This window comes from Symphalangus syndactylus, chromosome 15 (genome assembly GCF_028878055.3).
Source record: "Symphalangus syndactylus isolate Jambi chromosome 15, NHGRI_mSymSyn1-v2.1_pri, whole genome shotgun sequence".
In the NCBI taxonomy this organism is placed as follows: Eukaryota; Metazoa; Chordata; class Mammalia; order Primates; family Hylobatidae; genus Symphalangus; species Symphalangus syndactylus.
The window spans coordinates 93,324,514-93,342,119 of NC_072437.2; the positions used below are offsets into that span (position 1 = coordinate 93,324,514).

Consider the following 17,606-nt stretch of genomic DNA (forward strand, 5'->3'; position numbering starts at 1 on the left):
TTCCTTTTTTTTTTTTTTTTTTTTTTTTTTTTGAGTTGAAGTCTCACTCTGTTGCCCAGGCTGGAATGCAGTGGTGCAATCTCAGCTCACTGCAACCTCCGCCTCCTGGGTTCAAGCAATCCTCCTGCCTCAGCCTCCCAAGTAGCTGGGAGTGCAGGCGTGCACCACCATACCCGGCTAATTTTTGTATTTTTAGTAGAGACAGGGTTTCTCCATGTTGGCCAGGCTGGTCTTGAACTCCTGACCTCAGGTGACCTCCTGCCTCGGCCTCCCAAGGCATGATTACAGGTGTGAGCCACCACGCCCAGCCCCTCATTTACTCCTTCTAACAGTCCTGTGAGGAAGGTAGTGTTAGGCCTATTTTATAAATAAGAAAATTGTGATTCTGGTGGTCAAATAACTTGTCCAAAGTCATCCAGTCAGAAAGCAAAGTAAGCAGAAGTTAATCCAAATTCTATGTAACTTCGGAACTCATTATCTCTTCCACTTATCAGGTAATAAGATGGCTGTAATTAATATATGACTTTAAATGAATAATCTGACCAAATAAAATAGTCCTCAATGTTTATTAGTTGAATGTTGACATAAAATCTACAGTATACAAACTGGCTTTTAGCTATCATCTGACAATTAGCAAGTTTTAAAATGCTCTTGTGTGTACACACTTTTAAAAAATAGCTAACATAAAACTTTTGCATTCGTTTCCATTTTAAAGTGCTACTACTTAGAATAAAGTATTACCTTCAGAGTGAAATGAATTCCCATGAAGCCCTGAGATTTGATTCGAGTCCGGGTGTATCTGAACTTCTCTTGAGCCAGGCATGCTATTAAAAAATTTTGTTTTTTCATTATTTACATTATTCTTCTCAGCAGACATTTTATTTTAAAAATATAATTCATCAAATAAATGGATTCCAATTATAAATTGACTTTTAAATTAAAAGCACACCATCCATTTGTCCATTTTTTGTGTACATTAAAAACATCTGTGTAACTGGGCTTGCCAGTCTAAGATAAAAGTAATCCCTGTTTTCCATATAGAATCTTACAGTTCAAAAAGGACCTCACTCAATCCTTGCCACAACCTATGAGATGGGTGGCATTTTATAAAAAAGAAATTAGGCACAGTGAGATAAATATGATTCGAGTGGAACCAGGACTCACATCGATCTCATTCTTTGGTTTCTGAACTCAGCCCACTTTCCCTCACATAATACAGATCTTCCCGAGAGTCCTGTAAGCGTTTCACCATCCTTCTTTTTTCCAGTTTGCCTTTGTAAAGCTCATTTCTTTTACTGTGAAATTAATAAATGGCAATAATACAAATCTCTTTTAAGGTATATAAAAATTCTTCCCTGAGGAACTCTGTAGGAATTATAAATAGATTATGATTCAATTTATTCCAATATACGAGTTTAACCCAATTTACAACTTACATATCTTTAGGAAATGGCTTCATGCTTTCAGACCACAAATATTCCAAAAGGAATAATTTCAGTGTATTTAATATTCCAGTGAACAGAATGAATCAAAGGGGCTAAGTACTGACCAGTGGATGCTGGTCACACACATCGGACTCAGTAGGATAGCCCCTCTGTTCCAGAATATGAGTGGCTTTATAGAGTTCTCATTTCTAGACGATGAGCTGAGAAATGTGTGTAAAGGGGAGGACTGGTGTGACAGGCATGCACGGGTTAAGGGCAGCTGCACACGGACATGCATGGGGATCTCCATGGGGTCTGGTGGCTTTAAGACACTGGGTCTGTGTCTCAGACCTGGAAGGCCAGAGGCCTGCACTTAAAACTTACATTCTAAGAAAACAAAGCTGGGACTCTGAAATGTATCCCTAAAAAGCCCCTGGTAAAGAAAAAAGTCTCCAATAAACAAATACCCTTCAGAATAAGGGAGAACTTCCATACAGGGAGGGAAATAAGAATGCGCCAAGGCTCGGCCAGGCACGGTGGCTCACGCCTGTAATTCCAGCACTTTGCAGGGCCTAGGTGGGCGGATCGGCTGAGGTCAGGAGTTCGATACCAGCCTGACCAACATGGTGAAACCCCGTCTCCACTAAAAATACAAAATTAGCTGGGCATGGTGGCACATGCCTGTAATCTCAACTACTCGGGAGGCTGAGGCAAGAGAATCGCTTGAACCTGGGAGGCAGAGGTTGCAGTGAGCCAAGATCACACCAATGCACTCCAGCCTAGGCAACAGAGCGAAACTCTGTCTCAAAAAAAAAAAAGAATGCTCCAAGGTTCAAAGAATGCCTCCATCAGAATGCCTGTGAATCCATTCAGACAAAGGTGCTACAAAGCCATGATGCTCAAGTAATTAGCAAGAAAGTTCAAGGATGAGGAGGAGATCCCAGGAAACTCCTACAGCCCTCATTTATGCCCGCTAAAGCAATAAATCCCTGCAGGACCAAGCATCTCTCAGGATCCCCACAGATGCGGAGGATAAACGCAGAACAGAGACAGGGTTACTGTTACTTTACTGTGTCCCCATCACGTGTCAATCAATCCATCCTAATATTTTAGAATCCAATTTGAGTTCAGCATTCTTTTGCGCAGTAGTCCCAGGACCTGAACTGTTCTCCTTGAATATGTTAAGGACTTTCGAAAAAGTCTTCATTCTTTCTACCAATACCTGTGAGGCAACCAGGTGTCCTGAAAGACTGAATAATGCACCTTTCCCCAAACCAAATAGAAGTCTAGGGTGTGATGCAGGCATGGGCGGAGAGAAGCTAGCTCAGCTATAGTACCTGTACTGAAGGAAAGGGACGGGACTCATTGTTCCATGTCAACAGGGAAACTAGCAAAGATGCAGAAATCTCTAGGTTGCAGGACCCACAGACCACACGATGCCTTTAGAAACTGGTCAACGAAGTGTGTTTGAACAGCACACTTTGTCTACATTCTATGATGTGTAATTATGAAACCCTGACCCAGCCTCTTACCTGGAATTTGGATGTGATTGGAAAGTGGGGTAAAAACTGAAATTGTGTTCCTTGAAAATCTCTGTCCAAGTCCTGTGAAATTTTTCTCTTTTACTTCTTAGATAGTTGAGAAGATCACCATAGCAACAGTATTCAAAAATCAAGTAAATTGGTCCTGAAATAGTTACAGTTTCAATTATAGGCATACACAAAGCAAACTGTTATTTCAGAAGTCTACGTAGCAGACAACATACTCTTGGGAGGGCTCAGTTCTCTACTGACTTGGGGACACTACAACTTTTTCTGAGCCTATCTCTTCTTATACTTTAAATTCAGTTTCAGCTTTTGCTCAAATTCCTTTGGAAAGCAGCATCTTCTTCACATTCTCTGTGGCCCTTGTTTGTACATGCGGCCTCACCAATACCACTGGCCTCCTGGATTCTCCAGTTTGCAACTGAAAGTAATGTTCTAGCTGTGTATTATAGGCGAACACTTGGTAACTATATGCTGATTTGCCGTTTGCTTGAGGAGGGAGAAATATATTCCCAGTCCTCTCTCAGATTCACTTTCCTCTTTTTCCTTTCTTTCAGTACCAGCCCGAGGCCTGCTGCTGCAGAAAGAATGAACCTTGGGCACATCATTTGGGTATTTCTAGGCAGAAGAGAGAGGATCAGAGGGCATGCCCCAGAGAATTCTGGGAAAGTAAAGTCTGATATCCTAGCTGGGCTGTGCCATATTTGACGGCAGCCCAACTGGGGCAGTGGCCAGGCTCTATAACCACTCTCACCATGCCTGTGCACCAGCTTCCAAGCTGGGGGAGAAGCACAGACACCACCAAATGTACTTGCAATGTTGTTGTTGTTTTTAAGCAGGTGAGAATTATGCAATATATCCTGATAAAGCAGATGAATGAGGCATTCTTTATTTTGACCCCTCTGATTTATAGGGTGCTCAGTGTCTAATTCCACTTGGGTTTGAGAGTTCACACTGTGACTGAGAAAAGACAAAGAATTAAAAAGAGAGAGAGAGAGAGAACAAACATCCTCTTTGTCATCAGGCTACAGTCTTTTTGATGAGGTGATTTTCGTGGAAGTGAGTTACCTGACAGTGTGCACGCCCCCAGCAGATTCACAATATTCTCATGGCTTCCCAGCTGGGTCATCATCTTGAGTTCTGACATGAGTGCCTCTCTTTCAGAGGTGTCTGCTTTTTCTGTCAAAGAATGGAGCATTAAAAACGTAAAACTCAAGTAAAATACGAATTTTATGTCATTAAATAAATTTAAAATTTTCTCAGCTCAGAGTCAATCTGCATTATTTATTTAAATTCAAAATTACGAGAGAAGCCTGGTGTGGTGGCTTACGCCTGTAATCCCAGCACTTTGGGAAGCCGAGGTGGGTGGATCACTTGAGGTCAGGAGTTCGAGACCGGCCTGGCCAATATGGTGGAACCTCGTCTCCACTAAAAGTACAAAAATTAGCCAGGCGTGATGGCAGCACCTGTAATCCCAGCTACTTGGGAGGCTAAGGCAGGGGAATCGCTTGAATGTGGGAGGCAGAGGTTGCAGTTAGCTGAGACCACACCATTGCCCTCCAGCCTGGGCAACAAGAGTGAAACTCCATCTTAAAATAAATAAACAAACAAACAATATCCTGTGTTTTAAGACAGAATTTCTCCTTTTTCTTTTTTTTTTCCTTTTCTTTCTTTCTTTCTTTTTTTTTTTTTTTTTTTTTTTTTGATACAGCGTCTCACTCTGTTACCCAGGCTGGAGTGTAGCGACGTGATCTCAGCTCACTGTAGCCTCTGCCTCCTGGGCTCAAGTGATCCTCCTACCTCAGCCCTCCAAGTTACTGGTACTACAAGTGCAGGCCATCATGCCCAGCTAATTTTTATATTTTTTGTAGAGATGGGGTCTCACCACATTGCCCAGGTGGTCTCAAACTCCTAGATTCAAGCAATCCTCCCAGCTCCGCCTCCCAAAGTGCTGGGAATACAGGTATGAGCCACCATGCCCAGCCTAAGGCAGAATTCAGACTGTAGTATAGGGCCGGGCGCAGTGGCTCACACCTGTAATCCCAACAGTTTGGGAGGCCAAGGCGGGTGGATCACTTAAGGTCAGGAGTTGAAGAACAACCTGGCCAACATGGTGAAACCCTGTCTCTACTAAAAATACAAAAAATTGGCCAGGCGTGCCCGTGCGCACCTGTAATTCCAGCTACTCAGGAGGCTGAGGCAAAAGAATCCCTTGAACTGGGGAGGCAGAGGTTGCAGTGAGCCGAGATCGAGCCCCTGCACCACTCCTGCCTGGGTGACAGAGCGAGACTCTGTCTCAAAACAAAACAAAACAAAACAAAACAAAACAAAGACTATAGTATAAATGTTGAATCTGGTAATGCACCTTTCAACAGGACTTTCCTCTACCTACCAAAATAAAAATCCTTACAGTTGGCCCTCAAAACAAACAAACAAAATAATAACACATGCTTTTCCTCCTCAGTACAAGTTAACAGAAGGGAGAAACGTCCTTTTTGTTTGTTTGTTTGAACTCTTGGATTTGTTGTAGTCAGAGAGAGCTAAGATAGCAGTGTCGTGAGCGTGGTTGACTCTAGCCCGTGGCCCTCAGGTCTAGAACATTAGATTTGCCAGCAAGTCCAATGGGAGGAGGTCAAAGAGGACTAATTCCCACTACCAAGTGCTCAAGAGACCCATTAATTGACACTGAAAAATAAAACTGATGAGCAGGCTAGAACATATTGGTTGGCCAATGCATTCTCTCTCTAGGGAAAATTCCAGATAGCTCAGCAAACTGTACTTATAAGCTGACTTAGAAGCACAGTGTGAGGAAAGTCACTGTGGAATCCAAGGGCTCCTGTCACTGTGGCTGATGTGCAGTTGGTCAGGGGAGCCCACGCAGCCACAGGGGCAAGGGCAGGGTCTCTGGACTTCCCTCTCCAGGCTCCAGGCACCACCCCTCTGTGAACAGATTTTTTCTTCCAGATATAGTAACTCTTCTTTACATTCAGTAAAGATTTGGTTCGATTTTCAGGTTCCATTATTTTGTCCAGGAAGGCATCCTAACCTTTATAGTGGCTTCTCCGGTGCTGACATCCTCTATTTTGGTTTGGGCAAGCTCTCAGGGGTATCCTTGTTTCCAAGATTTTAGCTTGGGGGTGGGATTTCCTGTGGGCACTGGGACCCCCTAATATATCACGTCTTCAGCTTCACGCTGGACAGGGATTCGGGGCTTTACTTGTTCATGTCCTATTCCTCATGGCTAAAATAATATCTTATATTTTTCAGCATGCTTTGCTTCTTCTAAGCATTTTCATGTACCATTACCTCTTTCATTCAGTCATTCAACAAGTATTTATTGAGTGCCTACTCTGTAAGAGCCAATGTCCTAGACACTGGGGAATGAAGGATAAACAAGACACAACCCTTGTCTTCCTGGAGCTTAGAGTCTCCTTGAGAAGGCAGAGAAGTAAATAAGTCATGACAATACGGTGCCATAAATGCAATATGGCAGGCAAGGCGTGGGTCCTCACGCCTGTAATCCCAACATCTTGGGAGGCTGAGACAAGCGAGAGAATTGCTGGTGCCCAGGAGTTCAAGACCAGCCTGGGCAAAATAGTGAGAGCTTGTCTCTACTTAAAAATAAAATAAAAAATAAATAAATAAAATAAAATAAAAATAAAATAAAATAAAAATTAGCTGGGCATGGTGGTGCACATGTGTAGTTCCAGCTACTGGAAAGGCTGCGGACAGACCATCACTTGAGCCCAGGACTTCAAGCTTGCAGCGAGCTATGATGACTTCACTGCACTCCAGCCTGGGTGACACAGTGAGACCCTATCTCAAAAAAAAAAAAAAGAAAGAAAGAAAAAGAAAAAATGCAACATTGGGCCGGGCACAGTGGCTCACGCCTGTAATCCCAGCACTTTGGGAGGCTGAGACGGGTGGATCACGAGGTCAGGAGATCGAGACCATCCTGGCTAACATGGTGAAACTCTGTCTCTACTGAAAATACAAAAAAAAATTAGCCAGGCGTGGTGGTGGGCGCCTGTAGTCCCAGCTACTCAGGAGGCTGAGGCAGGAGAATGGAGTGAACCTGGGAGGTGGAGCTTGCAGTGAGCAGAGATGGTGCCACTGCACTCCAGCCTGGGCGACAGAGCGAGACTCCGTCTCAAAAAAACAAAAAAGAAAAAATGCAACGTGGCAAAGGAATGCAGGGGTACTGTAGGGTCAAAAGGGATAGCTACCTTAGCCTTGGAGGGGTGGGGAAAGGAGCATTCAATGTCTAAACTGAGTCCTGAAGCTGGCCCAGGTGACTCATGGTGGAAGGGGAGGAGAACAGTGCCAAGGGTTGTGAAAGAGTGGGCAAAGGTTGAGAAAGGAGAGAGCACAGCACCACAGACACAGACCCTGCCCTCATGAGGCACAGGGGCTACTGGACAGATGGAACAGCAATTGGATATTTAAAAATGTCGTGACAAAGGTGATGGATTCTACAAGGGTAAGCCTGCAGAGAGCTAACGTCGTACACTGCAAGGGCCTCAATATTGTCTGTGGTGTGAGACAGAGGAAGTGGTGTTTAAGCTGAGATCTGAGGGGGCAGTGGGAGATACCTACATGAAAGGGGAAGGGGAAGCAGAAGGATCCACTTGTGCAAAGGCCCCACAGTGGGTGGGAGGACAGTGCTGGGGGAACTGAAAGAAGGCCAGCACTCTGGGGTGCTGGGAGCAAGAGGTGGGGAGGCGGCAGCGGCCCAGCCATGCGGGTGGTGGAGGAAGTGCGAAGTAGGAAAGCCATCTGATCTGCTTAGCCTTTCATCACTGTCACTTGGACCTCAACATGGAGAAGCCAAAGGGAGGCAAAAGTGGATACAGGAACCTGCTTTGGAAGCTTTTGTCCAGGAGAGAGCCCTGAACTAGAGTGGTGGTAATAGAGAGGGAGGGACGAGGATGGAATCAAGAGACACTAAGCGGAAACCTGATAGGATTAGCTCACAGGGTGTTAGAAAGAGGAAGGTGTCAAGGAAAAGTCACGGGTTTCTAGTGTGCCCAACTATATAGAATGTGGTTATTTATTCACTGGCATTCATTACCAGTCACAGAGAGGACTGCTGGTGCAGGGCCAGGGTTAGGGGAATTCACCTTGCATACACTGTGTTAAAGGGAACTTTGAGACATCCAAACATTTAACATATGAACCTGAAGCTCTGAAGGGAGATGCAAGCATGAGGGCCCTTGGTGTATGGAAGGACATCATGGGCGTAGTGGGGATGGACTGTGTTGAGTGTGTGGAGCAAAAACCCAAGGCGGTCCAGGAGCAAGCCTACAGGGATGCCCCATAAAAAGCTGGATGGAGCCTGGCAACATGGCGAAGCCCCATCTCTACCAAAAATACAAAAATTAGCCAGGCATGGTGGTGCATGCCTGTAGTCCCCCCTACTCAGGAGCCTGAAGTGGGAGGATGGCTTGAGCCTGGGAAGTGGAGGTTGCAGTGAGCTGAGATCACACCACTGCACTCCAGCCTGGGCAACAGAGCAAGGCTGTGTTTCAAAATCAGCCACAACAACAAAAGCTGGATAGAAGATGAGCCCACAAAGGACTGAGAAGAGCAGAGGGGTGGGAGGAAAACCAGAATATGGGGACAAAAAACCCAAAGAAAGAAAGCTTCTAGATGGAGAGAAGAGTCAACAGCATCAATTCATGCTGAACAATCAAGTAATGAAGACTGAAAAATATCCATTAGACTTGGTTTGGTTTGAGGTCACTGTTGACCTTAGCAAGAGAGTCAGCTGGAGGTGCTTTTGCTGGGTCAGCAGTGGTAACGGTGAGGCCAGCAATGGGGCTGGATGCCAGATCAGAATGGATGGAGCAATGAAGTGACGATACAAAGGGCCCCAATTTACTCTCCTGCCTAGAGTCTGTTTCAACCCACACCTGTAATCCCAGCACTTTAGGAGGCCAAGGCAGCCTCACTTGAGCCAGGAGTTTGCAACCATCCTGGGCAATATGGTGAGACACCATCTCTACAAAAAAATAAAAACAAAATTAGCCAATTGTCTTGGCACACTCCTGTGAGGCTGAGGTGACAGGATCACTTGAACCAAGGAGGTCGAGGCTGCAGTGAGCTATGATCACAGCACTCTAGCCTGGGCAACAGAGCAAGATCCTGTCTCTAAAAATAAAACAAAACAACAACAACACAAATGTAAGAAAGAACTTCTGCCTATGGCAACTGTATCCCCAAATATTAAAGCCTATAAAAACTAAATAGGCCTGGCACGGTGGCTCACGCCTGTAATCCCAGCACTTTGGGAGGCCGAGGCGGGCAGATAGTCTGAGCTTAGGAGTCCCAGATCCGCCTAGGCAACATGGTGAAACCCCGTCTCTACCAAAAATACAAAAATTAGCTGAGCGTGGTGGTGTGTGCCTGTAGCCCCAGCTGCTGAGGAGCCTGAGCCCAGGGAGTGGAGGCTACAGTGAGCCATGATCATACTACTGCACTCCAGCCTAGGTGACAGAGTGAGACCCTGTCTCAAAAAAAAAATAAAAATAAAAATAAAAATAAACAGAGAAGTGGAAGAAGAGGTGGAGTTTTGTATTTATGACTTGAATTTTGTATTCATGACTGGGTTCACACTCACCCCAATCCACTCCATTTTTAGCCTTGAAACATGACAAACAGTAACTATTAAAAGGATGGAAAAGAGAAGAAGGCATGGGTGGGAAACTGTGCCTCCCATTTTTGTGCATCTTTGTTGCTGTCCTTCCACTATACTGTACCTTTCAGCATTTTGACGGCAACCTGGATTGAGACTCCTGTTTTGCTAATTCCATAAGCTGTTGCGTTCATCACTTTTCCAAAAGCACCTGATCCTAGTACCTTCCCTGCAAAGATAAATGGTGAGTACGTGCATTTTAAAGATTTTCCAATGGAAAAGAAATGCTGCAGAAACATTTGGCACATTCCATTCTTACCAAACTCTAAATTTTCTCTTGGAAACTCCCATTTGAGATCATATTCATATTCTCTGAAATCAACGTAGAAGTACTCATTATCTGAGGAGCCGGTCACCTGTACCATCTGTAGCTGGCTTTCATACCTAAATTGCTTCAGAGATGAAATGATGAGTCAGTTAGGAATAGGCAGTTCTGCAGATAGAGGAAAGAATAATGAACTTTTACCTTTGCTTTTACCTTTTTGTACTTGTGACAAATTAGCAGGGTTAAAACGACAATGAAGAGGAGACAAACACCAATTGTTGCATAGAATGAGATGTTGTCTTGGATGAAAGGGAAGGGGCCTGCAACAAAAGAGTGTCACTCAGCAATGAAACAGAATTCCTGCGTGACATTATAAATAGTGGACAACTCATTATAATCTCTCACATCCTGTTTCAGTAATAATCATTTTCAGTCCTCACAACCACTCTAAACATACTCTACTCCCCACAGACAATCAGGCAATGTCCCTGTAAAGGACACATTTCCTCCCTAGAAAATTGCAGATTATTCTGAATCCATTCTTTAAAACCATTTACTAGGGTTACAAGAATTACATCTGGGCCAGGCACGATGGCTCATGCCTGTAGTCCCAGCATTTTGGGAGGCCAAGGTGGGAGGATCACTTGAGTCTAAGAATTAGAAACCAGCCCAGGCAACACGGTGAAACCCCATCTCTACAAAAAATACAAAAATTAGCTGGGCGTGGTGGCAGGTGCCTGTAATCCCAGCTTCTCGGGAGGCTGAGGCAGGAAAATCGCTTGAATCCTGGAGGCAGAGGTTACAGTGAGCCAAGATCACGCCACTGCACTGCAGCCTGGGTGACAGAGCGAGACTCCATCTCAAAAAAACAAAAAACAAAAAACAAACAAACAAACAAACAAAAACATGGATTTAAACCTACAGGATGTACAAGTCAGAGAAAAAAGAAGTGCATATCCCTTTTATGAAGGTCGCACATGAAAGTGGAGAAGTCAGTTTTGTGAGGTTGGTGATCCTAATTATTAGGGTGGGCAGCCAGGTTTCAGAATTGTTTAACTTAGGAGGGCTCTAAAAAGCAAACCAAAAATTATAAAACAGCAGGCTGAGGGCAAATAAGGAGGCTAATCAAAAGGGAAAATGACAGAGACTCCAAGTGACAAAATCTGTTTCCCTAGAGTTAGATCTTTCCATGCAGATTCACCACACCGGGAGTTTCTGCTTCTCCCGGTCACTGTGACACATGAGTCACAAGGGCACAGGAAGGACTCCGCCCCAACCTGCGAAACAGTCTCTCTGGGGATTCTTGCCTGACTCAAGAAACCTTTTCTCACACACTGACCCTATACTCTCTTGTAAAATTCCCCAAGTAAAAGTCAGCGATGGGGACTAACTTCTAGTGGGGAATTCCTGATGGTGGAATATTACAAGAGCAACTGTTGTACCTGGAGAGTTTAAAAGGATCGTCTCACAAGATGTGCCAAGGGAATTGTATGCACAGCACTTGACCAGGAACCCTTTCATGGCTTCACTCATGTTTAGAGTACTGCTCGACACCCACTGTCCAAACACTTTTCTGTTAGCCTTTCTATTCCAGACTCCTTCTGTGATCTCTTCGGTGCAGCTGAAAAAAAAAAAAAATGGCAAAGAATTTAGACAGGTGAGCTGTCACCAGATTGGAAGTTAGGATTTCTGCAGCGAGTTCTAAAAGAGATTCATCCAGTATAAGTTATCAGAAACAATCTATGACCATTGAGAATTATGGTTGATTGAGAAGGTTAGCATTTTAAATATTTCATCATTTCCTCTTAAACTGTATTCATGAAAGAGTCAATAGGTCACAGAGTTTTATGTTCTTCCATTATAAGAGGCATCAATGTCCTTATTACTTGGGAGACTTGTCTGAACACTTCTTCCAGGTCCAAGATGGTAACGGGTATCCATCCGAGGAACAGGACGCCTGACTTGCTGATGCTTCTGCGAGCACTTGAGGTTTCCCTACAGAAAAGAACGTGTGAAATAAGCTCACTGGCTGGGCATAGCGGTTCACTCCTATAATACCAACACTTTGTGAAGCCAAGATGGGAGGATCACTTGGGCCGAGCAGTTCAAGACCAGCCTGGGCAACACAGCAAGACCCTGTCTCTGAAAATAATAAAATAAAATAAGCTCATGGAATATGGTACTTTGTGGAAATAGTTTCAAAGTTGCCTACAGTACACGCTACCCATTTACTCCAGGGCAGTTTGTGCTTCTGGGAGGATGTCTCATTCAGGATGCCTCCAGACCTCTGGTAATTTCTTCTTTCCTCATTGCCATGCAACCTCCTTGCCATGCAACCTCTCTGCTACACGCCATTTTTCCATTGCCAGCCTCCCCCTGGAGAGAGCTGAGGTACAGACCTCCACCTGTTTGCATGCCTTAAAATGATTATTAGCTTCAGGAGAAGTTGGACTTCTCATTGTTTTATAAGCCAAAGAAATGAAAATTATTAAAAACAAATAAATGAGAGATAAAATGACTTTCAGCCTTTCCTTAACATGACCTTTCAAAATACTAAAATCAATAAAGTCACAACACTAATTTGTATTCAGAGACAATGTGAAATAAGTCTTTCAGCTTCTGAGGATACATACAGAAAGAGATATATAGCCAGGTGCAGTGGCTCTCGCCTGTAATCCTAGCACTTTGGGAGGCCAAGGTATGAGGATCCCTTAAGGCCGGGAGTTTGAGACCAATCTGGGCAACAAAGGGAGGCCCCCTCTCTACGAAAATGGTTTTAAAATTAGCTGAGCACAGTGGCACGTGCCTGTAGTCCCAGCTACTCAGGAGGCTTAGCTAGGAGGATCACTTGAGCCCAGGAGTTTGAAGCTACAGGGATCTATGAATGTGCCATGGCACCCCAGCCTGCGTGATAGAGTGAGACTCGGTCTTAAAAATGAAACTGAACAAAATAACATAAAAAAAACAAGATATATGATCAATGCCAGTAGATATGAGAGTAAAATTTCAAAACACTTCAGCGTACAAAAACAGTTTTGTAGTAGCCCTTCTAAGCCATTACTTAAATTTTCCTAGTTAAGACTAATAAAGAATTAAGGAATTAAAAAATAAAAATTAAATTCTTGGCAATTTAACTTACTTCTTATATTCAGCGTGAACATTTTGGTAAATTGGGCATCATCATTTTCTGCATGGAATATATATTCTCCTGGCTGGTGCTTATGATTGCAAAACTTGGATATGCTGTTTGAAAAAGAATTAAAGACAGATTTAGCCCGATTGCTACAGGAGATGCTGCAACTAATGACAGTGTGCATGGGAGAAGTCTTCCTTGAAATGCTCCTCACTTGCTAAAGTTCACTGGAAAAGGAGATGTCCATATTCTAGACCCTTGCAACTCAAAGTGTGGTCCACAGGCAGGCAGCATCAACATCGCCATCGGTATCATCTGGGAGCTGGTTACAATTGCAAGATTTCAGGTCCCATCTCAAATCACTGACTCAGAATCTGCATTTTAAGATGATCACCATGTGAGTCATATGCCCACTGAGAGTTGGGATTGGCCAAAGATTCTCAGTGAGACAAGGAAGTTCCTTCCCCTCTTGCTCTGGATAGTCTGACTTCCCAGAACTCGTGCAGGTGGAGAAGCCTGTAGTTCAGAGGTCCCCAACCCCCCAGCCGCAGACTGGTACCTGTCCAAGGCCTGTTAGGAAATCGGCCGCACAGCAGGAAGTGAGCAGCAGGCAAGAGAGCTTTACCGCCTCCTGTCAGATCAGCAGAGGGATTAGATTCTCACAGGAGCGCAAACCCTACTGTGAATTGCGCACGCCAGGGATCTAGGTTGTGCGCTCCTTAAGAGAATCTAATCCCCGATGATCTGAGATGGAATAGTTTCATCCCGAAACCATCCCCCTACCCCCAATCTATGGAAAAATTGTCTTCCACAAAATGGATCCCTGGTGCCAAAAACGTTGGAGACTGCTGCTGTAGCTGCCCTGCTTCCTGAAATGACAGTCCAAGGCAGGACCTATGACCAACCCTTGACTTACACAGCAGTGAACAACAATGAGGGCTCAAATCCACTGAGCTTGTGCAGAAACCTCTGAGTGCTCTCAGCAGGCTCTAGTGCCTACTTGGAGCACTCATCAACCACTCAATATTTTGACACGGATAACCTGATCTTGGGGACTGTCCACCAGGCGCAGCAGGCCTGTGGGTTGCTGGATACTGCAGTGCGATGCTGGATGGTGCAGGAGAGGCAGTGGAGCAATGAGCTGTTGAATACGCCTTCATGCACTCACAGTAACAAAATTGGAGAAAAAGAAAAAAAATTCCCTTAAAACAAAAAGGGCCAGGCGCGGTGGCTCACGCTTGTAATCCCAGCACTTTGGGAGGCTGAGGCGGGCGGATCACGAGGTCAGGAGATCGACACCATGGTGAAACCCCGTCTCTACTAAAAATACAAAAAATTAGCTGGGCGTGGTGGTGGGCACCTGTAGTCCCAGCTACTCGGAAAGGCTGAGGCAGGAGAATTGCTTGAACCCGGGAGGCGGAGCTTGCAGTGAGCCGAGATCGCGCCACTGCACCCCAGCCTGGGCGACAGAGCGAGACTCCGTCTCAAAAAAAAAAAAAAAAAAAAAAAAAAAACAGAAAAAGAAATCTAAGGCTTGTTCCGAAGATATCTAACTTGACCTCCACATAGCCTACTTAAAGTTGTTTTTTTTTTTTTTTTTTTTCTCTTGAGACGGAGTCTTGCTGTGTCTCCCAGGCTGGAGTGCAGTGGCGTGATCTCGGCTCACTGCAAGCTCCGCCTCCCGGGTTCACGCCATTCTCCTGCCTCAGCCTCCGGAGTAGGCAGGACTACAGGCACCCGCCACCATGCCCAGCTAATTTTTTATATTTTTTAGCAGAGACGGCGTTTCACCGTGTTAGCCAGGATGGTTTCGATCTCCTGACCTCGTGATCCACCCGCCTCAGACTCCCAAAGCTCTGGGATTACAGGTGTGAGCCACTACGCCCGGCCTAGCCTACTTAAAGTTTAAAAAACAAAAAGATGCTGCCTGGCAGGTTAGGAAGGTGAGTCAGAGTGGACGCAGCTTTAGATGAGGAGTGTGAAGGATGCAAAAGACCTAAAAGGTAGGTAGCTCCTATCTTCAAAGATACCTAAACCGGGTGGGTAGACAGGACCCATACAAGTGGAATCGTTAAAGCATTAAACTGAAGTCCAGCAGATGATCAAAGAAGGCAGAGGTCTGTGTCGGTGGGAAAAGGTCTGGGGCTTCATAGAGGAGGTAGAGCTCGAGCTGGAGCCTCACGGATGAGTTGGTTTTAATGAGAGGACAAAAGAAAAGGCATCCAAGGAGGAGACAAAGCAGCGACTGAAAGCGCCAGATGGGAAGTCATAGGGCCGCAGTGACGAGGAACGGCGAGCCTCTCACGGGAGCAGAATATCATGAACAGTATTTTATTTACTTATTTTGTTTATTTATTGATACGGAGTCTCACTCTGTCACCCAGGTTGGAGTGCAGTGGCACGATCTCGGGCTTATTGCAACCTCTGCCCCCTGAGTTCAAGCGATTCTCCTGCCTCAGCCTCCTGAGTAGCTGGGATTACAGGTGCCCACCACCGCACCCGGCTAATTTTTTGTGTTTTTAGTAGAGACAGGGTTTCACCATGTTGGCCAGGATGATCTTGATCTCTTGACCTAGTAATCCACCCACCTCAGCCTCCCAAAGTGCTGGGATGAATTATACATTTTTAAAATACAAATTACTTATTTTCTACAACAATGCTTACTGCCCCGAGCACTGCAATAAAACTTTTTTTTTTTTTGAGATGGAGTCTCACTCTGTCACCCAGGCTGGAGTTCAGTGGCGTGATCTTGGCTCACTGCAACCTCCACCTCCTGGGTTCAAGTGATTCTCCTGCCTCAGCCTCCCAAGTAGCTGGGATTACAGGCACACGCCACCATGGCCGGCTAATTTTTATATTTTTCAAAGAGACAGGGTTCTCCATGTTGGCCAGGCTTGTCTTGAATTCCTGACCTCATGTGATCCTCTCTCCTTGGCCTCCAAAAGTGCTGGGATTACAGGCATGAGCCACTGCGCCTAGCCTTTATTTTATTTTATTTTATGTAATTTTTCTGTAGAGATGGGTCTCACTATGTTGCCCAGGCTGGTCTCAAACTCCCGACCTCAAGCCATCCTCCCACCTCCGCCTCCCAAAGTGCTGGGATAACAGGTATGAGTCACGATGCCTTGGCCTATGAAGAGTGTTTTATATTCACCTGCTGATGGCAGCAAAAGTTTACTGGAAGTTTAAAGGCAGTTGTAGCAATCCAAGAACTCATTCATTCGTTCCTTCATTCAACTGTCAATGTTAGAACCTGTTTGTGACGGAAATTGAGGACACAACAGCAAATTCAAAAAATTGGGTTTCTGTTCTCACAGAATTTACAATTTGGTGGTGAAGGTAGAGGGGTAATAAGCAGTCAGAGTGTGGGAAGTTTTTGTGATAGGAGAAGTAAAAGTTTAGATTTGAGGTTTCGGAGCATGACAAGAGGAGTGTTGTTTAACGGAGGAGAATGGGAAAGGAGAGAAAAGAGCAAACCCAAGAGGCACCAGAAAAAAGAAATGGCAGGGGCTGGACTGGATACAGAAGATAAAGGGGAGAAAAGAATCCCAGTTGGTCCCCAAGACTCAAAACATGCCTGTAATCCCAACACTTCGGGAGGCTGAGATGGGTGGACTGCCTGAGGCCAGAAGTTTGAGACCAGCCTTGGCAACCTAGTGAGATCCCATCTCTACAAAAAAAATCCACAAAACGCCACTGCGTAATTGCAGCTTATGAGCCCACGTTTGTGTGACACCAATATTCTGTGCCCTGAACTCGTAAGTCAAGGTAATTCTGACTGTGTATTGTGAACAAGAGAATTCATCTCTCTGACCTATCGAAAGTTTCAGGCAGTTAAAAGTTAACCTTTGGGCAGGTGCAGGGGTTCACATCTGTAATCCCAGCACTCTGAGAGGAGGGTGAAATACCTGAGCCCAGGAGTTCGAGATCAGCCTGGGCAACATGGCAAGACCTTGTCTCTACAGATTTTTTTTTTTTAATTAGCTGGGTGCGATGGCACACACCTGTGGTCCCAGCTACTTGGGAGGCCAAGGTAGGGGAATCGCTGGAGCCACTGTACTCCAGCCTGGGCAACAGAGCAAAACCCAGACTCAAAAAAAAAAAAAAATGCTGAGCATTGAATAAGGTGTTTAACCTTGTTTTGCTTTGTTAACAAGAAGGCTGAAGAAGTCAAAAAGGGGAATTTCTTATTCCGACCTATTTCTGGACAACAAGGAGGAAACCACTGGTGAAGTGGAAACAATAGAAAGATCGGGGGAAAGCCAGATTACAACCCTAGGGAGGAGAAGAGGAAACAGAGCTCCACGCCAGTGCCCAACCCCAGGAAGGCAGTGTGGAAGAGGCTGGCGTGGAAGTGGCCCAAGAGAAGAAAGGAGTGAGCTTCTAAGAGGGAAAGTGTAATTCTCTCTGGACAATGGCCAAAGACCCTGAAAAAGGAGAAGAGAGGAGGTAATAAAGCCAGTGAGGCTCACCAGGGGCCACGTCAGAGACATCAGTCAATTCAGTGGAAAAAGAAATGACCAGTACAATTACTCATCATGAGGCA

At 45.0% G+C, this 17,606-nt stretch overlaps 1 protein-coding gene across 4 annotated transcripts in view; it reads right to left on the reverse strand.

The window, feature by feature from the left end:
* Window positions 1-17,606, reverse strand: part of FLT3 (fms related receptor tyrosine kinase 3) — a 100,529-nt gene that overhangs the window by 21,681 nt on the left and 61,242 nt on the right. For all 4 annotated transcript variants that reach the window (XM_055244380.2, XM_055244381.2, XM_055244382.2 and 1 more), the window contains 9 exons: window positions 13,067-13,170; window positions 11,814-11,922; window positions 11,370-11,548; window positions 10,141-10,247; window positions 9,922-10,054; window positions 9,727-9,831; window positions 4,037-4,147; window positions 2,957-3,110; window positions 742-824 (listed from right to left, as the gene is read on the reverse strand). In XM_055244380.2, coding sequence (XP_055100355.2) covers window positions 742-824; window positions 2,957-3,110; window positions 4,037-4,147; window positions 9,727-9,831; window positions 9,922-10,054; window positions 10,141-10,247; window positions 11,370-11,548; window positions 11,814-11,922; window positions 13,067-13,170 — 1,085 coding nt within the window. The remainder of the gene's footprint in view (window positions 1-741; window positions 825-2,956; window positions 3,111-4,036; window positions 4,148-9,726; window positions 9,832-9,921; window positions 10,055-10,140; window positions 10,248-11,369; window positions 11,549-11,813; window positions 11,923-13,066; window positions 13,171-17,606) is intronic.